A 17,312-nucleotide genomic window follows, 5' to 3' on the forward strand; every position below is an offset into this window, starting at 1 on the left:
TTGCAATTCTTGACAACAGCAGCTTCCGGACAATGGCTGGTTGCGAGTTCATTCGCAACTCATGCTGACATTTCCACCACGATTATTCATTCCAGACACTGCTCAGGATTGAGCTGTCCGCAAGCCGGATTACTGTCGCGGTGAAGAGGACGCCACCTGGGACGGACACTACGAGAAAGGGAAGGAGGAGGAATAAACTTTATGATCAACCAGCAATTAAGGAAAAATTCGTTTAATTTTTAGCCTCCGTGTTTGAAATCTGATCAATAAAGAATTACTGTTTGAGTTTGAGTATCTTGTCAACGACTCCTTCGTAGCTATGTTTGTATGGTCGGTAAGACTGCAAATAGATGTAGGTACATTAACAGAAGTGTTTTTCCGGGGCCTTTTATGAGTACCAGTTCGGCTGAATTGTATTCTGCAGACATGTGATGAAGACCTCTGGATTCTGCTTGTAAATCCATGTTGCCCGGGGTCATGCCATGCCTCGTGGGCGTCGTGGAGGACCTCTATTCGTCGGGACTGGAAGGTGAACTGCGGCTTGGTGAACGCTTGCTTGGTAAAGTGCTGGCAATGTTTGCACATTCAACACAATAATTACACGCAAGCAAATTGCCTTATTTTGACACAGTCGTGTTTCAGCCACAAAAACTGTTGTCAACGCTTGGCGCTTACTGTGCCCCAATGTCTAGAAAGCTACTTCGTAACTTTTTAGATCTATGTGTTATGCTCATATGCACGACGCGAACAGTCATGTTCATTCAAGAGCTTACGCGAACACCAGCGATAATGCAGGCAGGTTCGATGACTGCTATATAGAAGACGACGCGTTCCACCAATATTCAGATTACCTGACGGCTGACGACTGTTCACGCCGCTGTCAGTTTACAGTGCGAACGGGCTGTTGTTTTTTTTTTTTTAGTTTTCGGGCACACGATTGCCGAAATGAAAAAGTTTAGTCGTGAACACGCCGACTGCAGCCTGCGTGAACATCACAGCCACGTAACAATATCACTACAATTGTCATGCTTCCCTTGTGCGGGATACTCTGGCTATCGATTGGAACCGTGCCTCCTGACACCAGTGCCCGGACGACCAGCTAGTGGCACCCCTGAGAGTGACTACAACAAGGCCCACACCGCCATGCGCAATGTTGTGGAGAGCTGCATCCGAGTCCTAACGAGGAGGTTCAGCTGCTTGCAGCGTTACCGCATTCTGCTGTACAAGCCCGATTGAGTGCCACCATCATAACAGGGTCCACGCAGATACACGAGACAACAGAGACTGACAGGACAGCGCCAGGTCCTGTAAGTCTCCTTGTCTCGTGTATCTCACTGTTATGAATCTAAGCGAACATGCCCACGTTTACGCCCTTTTATAGCCACCATAATTGCTGTTTGCGCAGCTCTCCACAACATTGCGCTGGCTGCATATGGGCCTGCTCTCGACGGGGACACATGACAACCCTGACGGCAATGACAACAACGATGGCGCCAGCCACGACGCTGAGGCGCTACCACCACCACAACGGGTTCGAGCACCGCGGCAGGTTTACCTGAGGGGCCAGCAGCAGCGCAACCTCGGGGTGAACCTCTTCAGAGGCCCATGGGGTTCGATAGCTCAGCACCTGCGGAGGGTACGCCGCCGCCTGCAACGACCTTGGCAGCGTTTTGTGGCGCGTGTTTCTTAAAGAACTGCTCGCTTCTTTTTTCACTACGCTTCTGACGTTTTAATGAAACACGATTAACCTTACAATGAATGACCCCCTTGTCACACAGCAAACAACTCTACATAAAACTGTTGAAAATTTTACTGCCTCTTAGGTGCATACGCTAGCCTCGCGCAACTGTTTTACAATAATGTATGGAAGACACCGTCATGGCTATGCACGGGAAGCTCTCCAACCGGGAGCTCTCCACCCAATTCAGCATAATTAGTAAGCTTGGAAAGTTCATTTCGTACTCGGGAGTTCCTAAATGTGCTATTATAGTGGTTTCGGTGAAGGGAGGCCGAGGATGCGTTTGACATGCCAGACGAACAGTTTCGGTGTCACTTTCGCCTGACTAAAGAAACAGTGTGATGGTTGTGCGACGAAGTCGCCCACGAACCGAGGGGCGCGCGACCATCAGCGCTCTCGGTGGACCGGCAGGTATTGTGCGCCCTGCGTTTCTTCACCACCGGGTCCTTCCAGTCGTCGGTGGGAAGCGAGGAGACCGTAGCGGTGACGCAGCCCGCGGTCAGCAAGAGTGTGCGACGTGTGGCTCAGACTATCGTCAACGCCGGGACCCGCAACAAGCGGGTTCACTTCCCGCGAACGGCGGAGGAGAAGGCGGCCGTGACGGAGGGATTCCTTCGGCTTGGATCTTTGCCCGGCGTCATCGGGTGCGTAGACGGTAGCTTCGTCGCCATCGTGGCACCAAGGGGTCAACAGAAGGCGGCGTTCTTCTGCCGGAAAGGGTACTACGCCCTTAACGTCATGTTTGTAAGAAGCGGTGTTCCCAATTTCTAGTGTGCATGTTTTGCTTGGCGAATAATGGCTCATAGCGCACTTCGTTTCCCCAGATATGCGACGCGGACATGCCAATCTTCGCTGTCGACCCGCTGCGACCGGGGTCGGACCACGACAGCCACATCTGGGGCACGACGTGGGTCCGCGAACGTTTCGAAGAGGGCCGCATTGACACGACTGGCGAGTACCTTCTCGGTGAGCAGAATCAAATTCACGCCTTTCGGTCTACGGGCGATATGCCAGTCAACGGTTTTATATATCCAAATGTCTTGGCGGTATTGTGGAAACTTCGTTGCCCTGACAAGTGGCATGATGGCGCATGATGCCGATGCACAATCTCCCAGGAGTGGCTTATGTGCTGCATTCACATTGTCATGACAACCTCTTCGTAGCAGTCATGTTTTGCATCTTACGGGTGATTCAGGCTCGTCACTTACAACAGATTGTATTATTGCTATCTTTGTGTCACCGAACCTTCAGAGAAACCTACAATTTCAGCAGTATTTACAGCTTGTAATTTATATTTGTGCAGGTGACAGCGCCTACCCCCTCGAGCCATGGCTTCTGGTCCCAGTTCCAGGCCACCCTCACAAAGATAGCAGAAGGCAAGTACAACACTGCACATGCTTCCAACCGAAAAGTCGTGTTGGCTGACCCGGTAATCGTTGTTATTTCAGCAGTTCACAGGTAAGTTAGCTTCTTATAAGGATACGATATGCTGTCGAATTAAAAAAGAACATATTAGCGACTCTTAATTTTTTTTTACTAGGCAGCTGGACTCAAATACTGGGTGTCTTTGCATCCAGGGGCAACGTCAAGGCGGCTATATTAGCCAGAATCATTGTGGACAGCATACTGCTTTCTGAGTGAACCGCTTTGTACGTTGACTCGGTAAAGTTGACTTTACTGCATAGCCATTTCGACAGAGAAACCCAACTCACAGGCAAAAGGGTTATCTAAAATACAACGAGCCTCTACGGCAGGATTTTGAATGCGAGAAAAGATCACAAACTGGCACAAAATTTCTTTTGAAAGCACCAATCACGAAGAACTTGAGATGTTTAAAAATAAAGATAAGAAAGTCGAAGTCAACTCATCAAAAAGGTACGGAAAGGGACAGGCTGTAGCCAGGAATTTTTAACACGAAAGTGTTTTATGCCAGGGTCCACCATGTACATCCGTCATGTACATTGATAAAATGGACGCCAACGGGCGAGAAAAAAAAACCAAGAAAAAGATCCCCAGCTGGTAATCGAACCCACTATCAGGCGGCTGCGACGGCAAGCGCCCGACGCCCTACCGACTAAGCTAAGTCGGCATATGCTTGAAACGGCGCGAACGCGCCTTACATCCTTCACACATTCTCTTTCGAACGGTGCTCTCTGTTGGCGGTGTAGGTAGGCGGCGCGGAGCAGGGCGGTGCCGCCGTCTGTGAGACGTGAAAAGAAGTAATGCTTCACGATGGACATTTACTAGCGGTTTCTCCGAAATCGCGCGCGATATCGGAGGTCATGGGTACAGCATCTCGATACCAGTTACGTTGGTTACGTTCTTTCTTTGCCTTTCGCTTCGTGTTAGCGTGCGTCGTCTCATCGGAGTAGTGCAGCTTGCACATGCACCAACGGGATTTCTCCGCCGCCGACTGCTTCGATTGTGAGAGCACCGACTAACAAAACTGCTCAATACGCTGCAGAAAGGACGCGATTTCGACGAACGAATTTCGGCATTGTGGAGCGGACTAGTGCCTGCGGCGGCACGCGGAGCATGCGTTTGGGCTCGGTACGAACCCTAGTTCCCGTGTTGTGAAGCGTAGTGTGTGGTAGTGTATGCATGAGCGAGGCGTCGTCACCCATTGCTAAAAGAACAAGTGCCGCTTCTCTCCTTAATGACGACGCTTTGAAGTGCATACCGGGTACAATGTAGATTATGAGCTTGTTGATACATTTACGCGGGATTCCCGATTTGCTGTGTCCAAATATATGTTCACAACGTCAGCTATCCGTTTAATCAATCGTGGGCGTTAGTCGTCGCGTTAGGCTACGGTCCTGTAAAGGGAACTCGAACATAGACGAGCGCTGACCTGGGCCCCATGTGCAATACTTTCAAAACCACCTCGAAGAGAGAAGGCGGAACCTTTCCTGCAACTCCTCCTGATGGGAGTAAAAATTATAAGTCACAGAAGAACACAAAGCAAGCGGATCCATCCAAATAACACCTCAGTAATGAAAGCGCTGCAGATCAGGCACCATCGCAAGAAAACGAAGACATCGGGAACTCCACTTCAAATTATTGTGCGATACAAGACAAGATTAGGAAACACAAGAGATTTGACAACATAACTATGCCAAAACACCAGAATGGGACAGAGACGACGGCCTCCAACCAACACACAGTCGAGCGCGGGATGGAGAGATTGAGACCTACTTGGAGCAAGATAAGCTTTCACTGTAATCACTACCAGCCTGCCGTGCAGAAAAATGATCAATCCTCTCAATGGTTTCCAATTCGGACAAAAGCACGTAAAATTTCCAAAAAAAAACAGGCTGCATGCGTAAGAGCTTTAAATACAGCCTTGCTCTCTGAAGATCGATATACAGGTGTGTAGACTTTACAATTTCGTTACAATGCCTTTTGTCTTACAGTTTTGATCCTGAAGTGAAAAGGCACAGAAACAACCTACCTTGTCGACCAACAACAGAATGCACAGGTACTGCATGGTCCTCACATGGGGCACGCAGTAACTTAAATATTCTCGTGTATTTTTACAGACTGAATTCTTAAGAAAGGCGTTATGTCTCTTCTGAATTTGTTTCAAGACAAGCGCGAATTTTAGCTCTTTCAAGGATTGCGAACAGAAAAACGCGCACGAAACGCAGTATCGATAGCGCAAGCTAAGCGCGCATGCGGCAAAGGTAATTCCAGTGCGAGACTGACAGTTCTCGGCTGCTATCGCGGACTTTCGCCATTTTCTGTTTAATTTGACATAGGCATGACGTGTACACAATGGTGACGCACACACCTTAACTCCTTGCCCAACGTGACGTGAAAGGGACATGAAATGCAGAGGAACATGCAATTAAGTAACATTTTGTTTCTGTACTTATAGGCCAAAGAATAAAAATAACCAAACGAAAGTGGAACGCCTTGTAGTTTCTAAGGTGGTAAAGGAGACGATAAGCAGACGGTATCGCCTGCAGCGAGCGCCATATTTCAAGATGGACGACGAGCAAGTGAGCCAGCCGAGCCAGCGGCGACAGCGATATGTCGCGCGGCAGAGCGCCGAACAGTGGGCCGCAATGCTCTACATTATCACCGAACACTCCTAGATGCGGAGGGCGGCTTCGTACATGTGTGCTGAGGTTCGGCGCGAGCTGTGGGAGGCGCTGTCGCGCCAACTCAAGCACATGTGCCCCAGCAGCAGGCCACCGCAACTGGCGGCTTAGACCGAGGCGTAGGGTGCCTTGATGCCCGCGCGCTCCGCTGAGGGTGAGGACAGCCACGTCGTCAGCTATGACGGCCGCTATTGCGCCTCCCGCCGCAGCTCGGCAGCATGCGAAACGCGCCACACAACGCGCTTGCGGTACGCGGATACGTCCGGAAACAAGTGCACGCTAGTGAGCTTTCTCTTTTCTTTTCTGAAGCTTGGGCAGCTTTTATATCGCTGCTGTTTCCTGAATGTTTATTAATGGAGCATGGAATTCATGTAAGCTGACGGCCTGTGCATGTTATTCGCAAGAGGTAGACGTAGACTCAGTTACGTTGAAAACGGATCCTCTTCCTTACGCCGGAAACGACAAAGTCTAAAGCCTTACTTAATTGTCTCGTAAGCTCTGCATTCCAAATACACAAATAATCGTTTAAAGTATTTATATACATAGCAGCAGCAGTACATGTATCTAACGCACACATTTAGTGTTGCGAAGCTACCTAAGCGCGATTAAGGTGGCTCATTTTGCTAAGTTTACAAACAATTTACTGGTTTATTATAAATGACGTCATACATATTGTACACAGAATTAAGGGCCGAGGGGCAGTACGGTGCAAATATTCTGCTAAAATGAAATAAAAGCTTCTTTATCATTATTATTGCTCACATTTCTTGCTCACAATCTGTGGCCGCTATTGTATCGACACTCGAGTTGCACCTTGAGTCATTATCAAAACGATATATACGTTGTTGTCTAGTATGCCATAAAACTTTGCATATCTGCGCGTTTTTCCTTCTTTTCTTTTTTTTGTATCTGCAGTTTCTTTTTCTGTATCTGCAGCTTTTCTTTTTTTTTGCATGTCCTTGCATGCACATATTATCGAGTGTTTCCAATACTGTTCTGAACTTTGCGCGGCAGATGCACGGCGTGGTTTATTTGTCTTTTTCATTAATTATAATATCAGGGGTTTTACGTGCCAAAACCATGATATGATTATGAGGCACGCCGTAGTGGAGGGCTCCATGAATTTTCACCACCTGGTGGTCTTTAAGCTGCACTGACATCGCACAGTACACGGGCCTCTAGCATTTGGCCTCCACCTAAATGCGACCGCCTCGGCCGGGATCAAACCTGCGACTTTCTGGTCAGCAGCAGAGTACCGTCACCACGTGGCGGACGTATTTTTCAAGGCGAAAGCCTCAAACCCTTCATCATACGCGAAATTTGACCGTCGGCGTCCCTCGTCTACGGCGTCAGCGTACCGCGGCGTCAGGGACTAGGGATGCAAAATAATCATTGTCACGTGATGACGTCACTATATGACATCATCATGACTTCACAAATTTGGTGTGACGTCCCATGATGCCGTTATCACATGACATCGTATCTTGGACAAAAGTGGGCAGATCACGGAGGCAATGCAAAACAGCGCTAGGTGCACAAAAAAACAGAAAAGCAGAAGAAGATGGCTTTCGCCTTCGAGTCGTCTTAGGTGAATGCATAAGGGACCCTGTGAGTTTGTATTGCATAACCGGTTTTCCATGAGGTACTCACTGTACAACTTGACTTTGTTGCTTGTATTTTTTTACTGACATATCGTGTCTACCGTACACAATGCTGCCCCGTCTTCTTGTTTTCATGCGTCTTCTTTTATAGACGCTTCGCAAGTACTGTTTCTATGTGCACTCCTGTATGATCATTCATGGCTTACATTATAAATAAATAAATTAAGCTTGCTCAAAGAATATAAATACTGAATATGTGTATGTGTGTTTGTGTGTGTGCGTGCGTGTGTGTGTAAACGCCTGCCGCTCCCATATTCAGTGTACAGGTCCTTTATTTGTGCGCATTAATACTGCGCTGACGGAAGCAATTACACAAATAAAGTGCTCTATGGCAGAATTTGTTATGGCCGGGCACTACTCGCTTCACAATGATCGTGCATGATTTTAAAAACAAGAACTGCGTATTGATTTAGGACAGGACGAAAAGGTAACCTTGGAGCAGAGAAACAGCCAAGAATAAAGAAGGTTTATCTGCACACATACATACGTGGGCATCAGACAACGCAGAAGGCGTACTTAAACCACGGAAATGAATATAGAAAACAGAGCCCGCTGTGGTTTTTTAGTGGTTATGGTGCTCGGCTGCTGACCCGAAGGTCGCGGGATCGAATCCAGGCCGCAGCGGCCCCATTTCGACGGAGGCGAAATGCCAGAGGCCCGTGTACTTAGATTTAGGTGCACGTTAAAGAACAACAGATAGTCGAAAATTCCGGAGCCCTCCACTACGGCGTCTCTCATAATCATATCGTGGTTTTGGGACGTAAATTCCCACAAATAATTATTCTTAGAAAAACATAAGGATATCATCTGCAGACACACACGCATAATATATTGCATGATACACTTCACATGAGAAAAATAAATAGCGAAAGCAAAAATCAAAGGCAGATACAGCATCAAGTGCAGTAAGGAATGTTTACGAAGTAAGGTGTAGGATTCATGCACATGTGAAATCTTTAAGCCTACAAATGGTATCAGGGTGTCAATTGACCATTTGCAAAAATCTGCAAGGCGGCTTTCCTGCAAGGTTGTTTTCCAACCAAAAACTCTCAATCCACGACTGCTTTTCTCGCTCATTCTGTTTTTGCTTCTCTACTCCCCCCCCCCCCCCTTTTTTTTCTTACGAACGACGGCTGCCTTGTCCACCTAGCGAAGGCTGAGGGTTCGTACGAGGCGGCCCCACAGTAATAGTTGGGGAAAGAGGTCGTTTTGTCGTACTCGCGCGCCTTCACTGGAATTACGAGCGGTAAAAGTACAATGAGCGAGAAAACCAGTCTGCGACGGAGAGTTTTTGGTTGGAAAACAACCTTGCAGTAAAGCCGCCTTGCAGATTTTTGCAAATGGTCCATTCTTACGGAAGGTTGACGCCGGCACATGTTTTCGTTGCATGTCCATTCGAAATAGGGAATCCAAGCACAAGTTTGGGCGCGACGCTCGCGCGGCCGAGCTATGCGTTACAGGATAGGCGCTGCCGGCGAAGGCGGTTTGTCGCTGGATTTGGCAGCGGCGGTGGCTAGAACGCGTGCACGCATGCGCTCCTCATTCGGCATGAGCACTGCTAGTCAGCGATAGTTACAATGTGACGCAGCACAGATGCAATCCGCGAGCTCTGCGCGTGCGCCGAAATCGGGGGCGGCATTGTTGTGGCGAAAGGAGACGCACTGTGGATATTCCCAGTTGCGATAAGAGCAGTGGCGACCCTCGAAGTTGCTCTGGAAGCCTATACCGGCTGGAAACTTACGCTGCAAATGAATGATGTGTTCGCCGGATGTCAGGTTTGATTTGTTACTGTCCGAAGAAACCTTATTTTTGGGTCCCTTGGAAAACGATACAACTTCCTGAGTTCCTGGAACGATTGTTGCGCTGCGGCACACAACACCCGGCCATGGTGACGGTAGTGAGCGCATGAAACTGGACGGGAAACGTGCGCCGACCTAAAAACAGCACGCGCGCCACGCACAAGCGACCGGGCGGGGGATTCAAAACGGCGGCCACGTTGCCGTCAATGCCGAGGAGGCCGCATCTGCCCTTTCAAAAGCTGACACCACTCTAAGCGGGGGCGCGCACATCGAGGCACTCTACCGAGGCGCGGAGTCGACAGCGCAGTACAGATAAGCATCCGTTTCACACGGGTGGCCTTGACGCTTTGCACACGCTAACTATGCACACGCTTATTGCAGGCGAACATGCGGCGGGCCATACGATTGGAGGGCGCGCATTTCGGAGGACGACGCCCGCATTATTGCAATTGTGGGCGTGAACTCCGTGTTGGGCTGCGCCAGCTCTTTGTTTCCGATGCCCCCGGCATCCACGATCATTGCTGCTGCGGAACGTAACGGAGACGTAATTTGAAGTAATGCTCCAAGTAGCCCAACAAACACTCCTGCTATGCATAACGCCTCCAATGCTCAAAAGTATGTTCCTGAAGTGCCGTGATCTTAAGATGATGCTAATGTTTTGCTGGCTGGCACAGTATTAGTCGCATCCTTTGTTCTTGTTGGAAGTAATCAATGATGAGACGTTAATCCAAATTATGAGACAGCTTGACAACTTTGTGTTACGACAAGGCTGAAGCATAACATGGTTGTTCAGAGCTACGAAAAAATACACGGGGATTTGTGAAGCACTTGGAAAATCATTACAGGTGATGAAATAGGCTCGCAGCACAATCCGAAATACCACATATTACTCACAAAATGCTCGCAAAATCAACCAGGACAGAAAGAGGCCACAGGGACTCGGTGCTGTGCATGTGTCGCCCTATTGTGAACTATTTCCTTTTGTGCGATATAAAAGTTTACATACATACATTAACAACTTTCGTACGGGACATGTGAGCGCTGTGCCATTCTTAGAGCACTGCACAGGCTAGAAGCTTCGCAATGCCCTTTGTGCACGCCATTGACTAATGATATGCAAAAAAGCATTACACGGACACTTTATCCAGACACGCAGCAAACATATACTTTTGTTGTTGTCATTTGCACTGTCTTCTCTCAAAACGGGTCGCGACCTTTATGTGCCACGGTGCACGAAAAATCACCGGAAGGTCTGTAGGGCCCCCCACGCCATCTGGTAAACCACGATTATATTGGGGCACCGCAACCAGCTTCGTGATGTACGGAAATAAACAACACTGTCATAAGCATATAGAAAATTTAGCGCTTGTGGCAGCACAAAAACAGAGCAAATGACTGATGGCCAAAATATGTAACATTTGTAGGCAGCGCTAAATTACAGAAAAGAAAACATTTACAGCATGCGTTCTTGTGTCCTCTCTTGTCCGTTTATCTGTACCACTGTTTAAAATTGATGCATATTGAAAGCAGTGCTCAACTTCTCGGCATATTATTTTTTTAGTATTGCACTGCAGTGGCAATGATGATAAATGAATGGAAACAATACATGTGCACCATCTGTCCCTATTGGAATAAGCAGTGTTGGATGATTTCTGCGGTGTTTTCTTTGCTTTCGCTACAGTATTTTTGAGATAGCGTTTCACCGGGCGTTGAGTGATACGTGTCTCGAGAGAAAGATGGTATATCTACAACAGATTGGCCAGCGGACAAATAGCAAGCGCGCCCACGCCTGAAGCCCAATTTTCATACAGGCCCAGCTATTTTTGAAATTTCTGGTCAGTCAAGATATAGGCGAACCCGCCTAAGCAAGCGCGCCAGACAAATCTCAAGCGGGCAGTGTTGGCCGCCCTCGTAGATGGCTACGAAAAATACCGTCGCGCCATCGAAGCCTACTAGAGTCCCAGGCTAAACAGGGCCTGGGAAAATATTGCAGCGAACTTATGCGCTTTGGTCGGGATCGGTCAATGCATTTCGTAACTCGCGACTACGACAGATATTCATACCGCAGTCCTTCATTAACGAAATTTTTGAAACACGAGTGCGCAAATAATCTACTCTCGCAACGTTAACTACATTCGAAAACTGCTGAAATGCATTCATGCTACACTTGAATTTTGCAAAACTGCCGCTACAGCGCACTTGAGAAGCAGCCGCCATCATTGTTTATAAAAAAAAAACAAAGCTGGCGACAATGATGATGATGATGGCTTGCCGAAACACCTGCTCGTTATCGCCGACCGCGTAGCCGAATCCACATTCCTCATGGAGTTTCGTTCGTTGGCTTGGCTCTGTGCTTGGCTTTGTCGGCTTTGCGCGTACGTGGTCGCGTGTGTGGAGCCATTTGTGGAGCGTTTGCTTAGTCGTTTAGTGCAACGTGAACTGAGTGTGGCGTTTGCTTCGTCCGATTTCGCTGCCTGCGAAGATGCCGCCTCCAAAGAAAAAGCGGAAGTTCATCACGCTAGTACGAACGCCGTCGAAGTGAGGAAAAAAATGGTGCGACGTCAAGAATGGCCAGCGAAGGCACGAGGTGAGAGCATTTTCCGTAATTATCGCACAATACAGTGCTCTGAAAAGCACGCACTGTGACATAGACAGTCTTATAGGGTCGTATATCTGTAGGTTTATTTCAGCGTAAGCGCGGCAAATACCTACGCAAATATTCATTGCCGAACGATTGATATAAATCCTGGCAATGTGATACATTCTTTGCATATCAACTGTGGCAGCCCGACAGGTATGACGTTGCGTAACTGAGTACGCGGTCGCTCGTTTGATTCATAGTCCACGACAACCGTAAACGTGCCCGTGAGCGATATATCCATTTGCAGCGTTTCGCGTCAAAACAACATGAATATACGTAACGGCGTAGTGACGTTGAGCGGATGATTTTTGATCACCAGTGGTTCTTTAACGTGCACTTAAACCTAAGTGGCCCGGTGTTCTTTGATTGCGTCGCTATGACAATACGGCTGCCGTGGCCAGCAATGGAGCCCGCGCCCTTGAGCCTAAACAATCCTGATAAGCTACCTCAGCAAGGTATGCGAAGTAGAACGAAAGACATGAGTTCGCGTGCCATGCTTTGGCTGTACTTCAAGGCATCGGTGGCGGTCAAACTTGCATTAACGCAGCCTAAGTGTACTTAGTTTACTACAACGTACAGTACTTGGTGCGTATCCAGGCTGAGTTGGACCCGCTAGATTATAATCTTACATGTATGCGACAGGAAACTGCTGCAGATACCCGAACGACAGTTATTATCAGCTCTGCAACAGCTGCAGCATTTGTGTTGCTTGGGTGTCGTGCAAGTAAGTGCTGGTGTGGCTTGAGGGTTGCAAGTGCCCATTTTGAAACCCCTTGCCACGGAACCTATATACAACTTCATCAAGCTAGCAGTAAATCTGCTCCGATGAAAAAAACATGAAAGAAAAGAGAGCAAATTCATGGCAATGCAGATGATCACTACCAAGAACATAAAAATTGTAAAATGATACCTCTATCATGGACATTTGGTTTATGATGATCTCATGAGGAAAACATAACCAAAAACTAATCATATCAAACACCAATCTATACCAAATGATTGGGGACATTTTTTTTTTACCGCAGGATCTTCGTAAACGGAGTGGCCGCCTCAATATGGGCAGCCTTGTTTTCATGGTTTTGCCATAGGGGCAAAAATGAAGCATTTTGTCCAACGGTACTTCATTTTTTTTTTCATATTTCGCCTAAACGCAACGAAAAAATTGTCCAAAAAGTCAAACTAACCTGATAACCTCAGCGACAGTGACATACTTCACTTTTTACAGCAAATTTTTACGCCTTTATCACGTGTTCGCTTTCTCTGCAACTGGCTTAGCTGTAGCGGTTTTTTATTCACAATTGAAATCCACCCATTTTGGACTTCTATAGACGTGCCAGCAACTTACGTTACCATCGATTCCAAGATTTCTTGACTCACTAAAGCGGCTGTTTTTAATACTTTAAATTACTTTTGTTCAGTGTTGGAATATTTCTGCCGTTACCTTTAATCGGAGGCTCCGTGCAAGTAGAATTTCTGCAAACAGCAGCTTAGTAATGACACCTCATTCACATATTGTGTAGTTCGAGCAATAAAGTGGCTGGCCCCTTGGATTGGGTATCATCGCGCCCGTAATCATGGACATGACATAGTTTTACAATGGCTACTCCGACACTCTGGTATCAGTGGCACACCCTCGCCGATGACCACTTTCATGACGCATGAAGGATTGCTTCTATTTAGGAGAGTTTGTTTCAGTCTGGCTTCCGCATAAGCAGTATTCCAAAGAATAATGTATCACATTTGGCGAGGGTGTAAGAATGTGGTTTGTTACATGACATGCTAGTGTGGGGAAGTTCCAAATCTGAGCACGACAAACTTAAGAACTTAGCCTGCATATCGCACAACGGCACGACGCTGCACCATAAGTTTGTCTTTGCAGTGTGGGAAATGACGTTCCTAGGACATACAATTAAGACTTGGTGCATGTCACCTATGGAGAGTAAGGGTCGACTAATTCTAAATGCCCCTCCTCCTATCAATCCAGAAAGCTTCGCGTTTAATCGGCCTTACGGGATATCATACCGAATTCCTTCACCATTACGCGAATCGTCTTGAACCGTTCGGTAGGAGGCTCAGACAAGTACAGCAATTTTCCTTGTCGGAGAAAGCACAACACAGTTATGATAGAATAAAAGCTCAGCTTGCGGCCGCTCCTCTGATAAAATACTCGATCCTTCATTGCCTGTGATTGCGACAACCCATGCCTCTGATGTTGGTTTAGGTGCAGTGCTACAACACCGTGCGCTGCTACAGACCATAGCGTTCGCATTTATAACATTGAGTGCTGCAGAAAGTGCTATGTTCGGGAGCAAGAACCACTGCCCTGTTTATTCACACACAAGAAATTGCATATGTACTTATGAGGAAGGCGTTTTACTATTAGGATAGATCATCAAGCAGTCGTTGCTTTGCTAGTAGCTGGCGGCTCAGGCAGACGCCCTCTCCGCATTTCCACATGGTCAGCTAGGCTATTGTACTATAACTTTGCAGAAGGGAAACTGTACCTTTCACTGTAGAACGGAAATAAGGGTGGCGGCGGCATTAGCGCGAACAGATATGGCTTCCTATATGGAGTATCCGGAAGACCTTTCCTCCGCTGGCCAGGCAACATGCTGGAGGACACAATCGCAGAAGAGATGCTGCGTAAAGTACGCACGTTCGTGCGTATGGTGAGAGGCGGCTTCACTCTGCCTGCCATACGACTTCGCTCGTTTCGACGACCAGCCAACGACAGAGGAGGGGATATCGCGTGCATTAACCAAGGCTCGGCAAAACCTAGTCCTGGATGTCGTGCCGCACGGGGAGCTTCTGGACAGAGTACGAAGCCACGACAATAACGCTCTCGTATAGAGCGACTTCGGCAAGGTATGTCTTGCTGTGTACGCCCATTTGGAAGGTGTAACTTCAGCGGGGCTTCCTATATGGAGTATCCGGAAGTGTTTTCCTCCGCTGGCCAGGCAACACGCTCGAGGACACAATCGCAGAAGAGATGCTGCGGAAAGTACCGACGTTTGTGCGTATGGTGAGAGGCGACTTCACTCTGCCTGCCATACTGCTGCAGCCATACTTTGCACGAACGAAAATGTACCAGCATTCATTCTTCCCTGAAACGATTGAGGCGTGTAATGTATTACCGGGTGACGTAGTACATACGAATGATGTTCACAAATTTATGCACTCACTTTATCTACATTTTTGTGATTTGTCATAAAAATGATCCCGATTGTTCTTTATTGTTATGTGATTTGAAATGTTTTTTGTTGGTTGTAAGAGAGTACTTCTAATGTTGTATAAATGTATCTCAGTTTGAAAATTTTATTGTAAGTTGTATAATTATGTACCTACTTATTTGTACCAAGTATTGTACCTCCCTGTAATGACCCTCAGGAGAGGGTTGACAGTGTTTCAAATAAATAAATAAATATGACTTCGCTCGTTTCGACGACCAGCAAACGACAGAGGAGGGAATATCGCGTGCATTAACCAAGGCTCGGAAAAACCTAGTCCTGGATGTAGTGCCGCACGGGGAGCTCCTGGACAGAGTACGCAGCCACGACAAATAACGCTCTCGTATAGAGCGACTTCGGCAAGGTATGTCTTGCTGTGTATGCCCATTTGGATGGTGTAACTTCAGCGAGGCTTCCTATATGGAGTATCCGGAAGTGTTTTCATCCGCTGGCCAGGCAACACGCTCGAGGACACAATCGCAGAAGAGATGCTGCGGAAAGTACTGACGTTTGTGCGTATGGTGAGAGGCAGCTTCACTATGCCTGTCATACAACTTTGCTCGCTTCGACCACCAGCCGACGACAGAGGAGTTGATATCGCGTGCATTGTGGTCCAAGGCTCGAACAAACCTAGTCCTTGACGTAGTGCCGTACGACGATCTTCTGGACAGAGTGCGATCCACGACACCCGAGTCAATAAGGCTCCCGTAAGAGGGGGTTCGGCAAGGTACGTCTTGACGTGTCTACCCCTTTGTAAGGTGTAGCTTCAGCAGGGGTACCTCGCCTTCGCTGCCCTGGCAACACTTTAGAGGAGACAATCGGCGAAGACATGCGGCGTAATGAACGGACGTTTTTGCGTATCGCGGGAAGCGGCTTCGCTCTGCCATACGACTATGGAACGCTTTCACCTCCTCGGTCGTCGGCTGATGATCAAACCGAACAAACTATCGCTTTTGACCGTGCTCTAGTCAAAGCTTATGCAGGGCAAATGGGCGATGTTCTGCTGTTCGAACGTTTGTTGGAGCGTGGCTCCAGATCTGCGACGCTAACACGGCCAGCCACCTGTGAACCGGGAACCTTCCGAGTAACAGGTGTTTTTCAACTTCGTCATCTGTCTAGCAGACACCGTTTGTCATCATCATGATTGCTCTTCACGGCGAGCTTCTGGACAGTGCGAACCGACGACAGCCGAGAAAATAAGGCTCCCGTAAAGAGGCAGTTCGGCAAGGTACCTCTCGTCGTGTCTGCCCCTTTGGAAGTTGTAGATTCAGGAGAGCTGCCTATATGGAGTATCCGAAACAGCTCACCTCCGCTGGCCAGGCAACAGTTTAGAGGAGACAATCGGCGAAGACATGCGGCGTAATGAACGGACGTTTTTGCGTATGGCGAGAAGCGGTTTCACTCTGCCACACGACTGTGTTCGCTCTGATCATCCGTCGACAACCACGGAGGTGATATCGCGTGCATTATCCAAGGCTGGAAAAAACCTGCTCCTGGACGTAGTGCCGTACGGCGAGCTTCCGAACAGAGTGCTAACCAACGAAAATAACGGTCTCGGAAAGAGCGAGTTTGGCAAGGTACGTCTTGTTGCATATGCCCCTTTGGAAGGTGTAACTTCGGCAGAACTTCCTATATGGAGTATCTGCAAGAGCTTACCTCTGCTTTCCAGGAAACACGCTGGATGACACAATCGGCGAAGAGATTCTGCGTAAAGTACGAACGTTTCTGCGGATTCCAAGAGGCAGCTTCGCTCTGCCATACGACTTTGTTCGCTGTGTTATAAGCCGACGACAGAGGAGGTGATATCGGGTGCATCAGCCAAGGGCATTACACCGGCTACGGGTCTAGGCCGGCAGCGTTTTCAAGCTCGCCTACATCTTGCAAGACTTCTTTCTTAAGAATGTACCTCCCTGGGGATGAAACGAAAAAGATGGCGTGCAGCACACGTTTCGGTCGATTCAGTATTCAGTCCATGCACCAATTCTGTGCCACGCAGCCAGAGCTTTCACGCCAGTTTCAAACGCACAGGGTTAAGGTTATGCATGTTCTTTAACGCTAATGGTGACTAGGACCCTTGCTGCACACAAAGTAGCTTTACTTCTGACCTTTACCCAGGAAAGCCGGGGACTAAGGGCAAGCCATT

The 17,312-nt window shown here is 48.0% G+C and overlaps 1 protein-coding gene across 1 annotated transcript; it reads left to right on the plus strand.

The window, feature by feature from the left end:
- The first annotated feature begins 477 nt into the window (after nt 1–477).
- Nucleotides 478–3,163, plus strand: LOC119374313 (putative nuclease HARBI1). The gene is made up of 6 exons (XM_037644389.1): nt 478–559; nt 1,255–1,307; nt 1,406–1,636; nt 2,150–2,482; nt 2,563–2,704; nt 3,042–3,163. The coding sequence occupies exons 1-6, from the start codon at nt 478–480 to the stop codon at nt 3,161–3,163; spliced, it is 963 nt and encodes a 320-aa protein (XP_037500317.1).
- Nucleotides 3,164–17,312: the final 14,149 nt, after the last annotated feature.

This window comes from Rhipicephalus sanguineus, chromosome 11 (assembly GCF_013339695.2).
Source record: "Rhipicephalus sanguineus isolate Rsan-2018 chromosome 11, BIME_Rsan_1.4, whole genome shotgun sequence".
Lineage (NCBI taxonomy): Eukaryota > Metazoa > Arthropoda > Arachnida > Ixodida > Ixodidae > Rhipicephalus > Rhipicephalus sanguineus.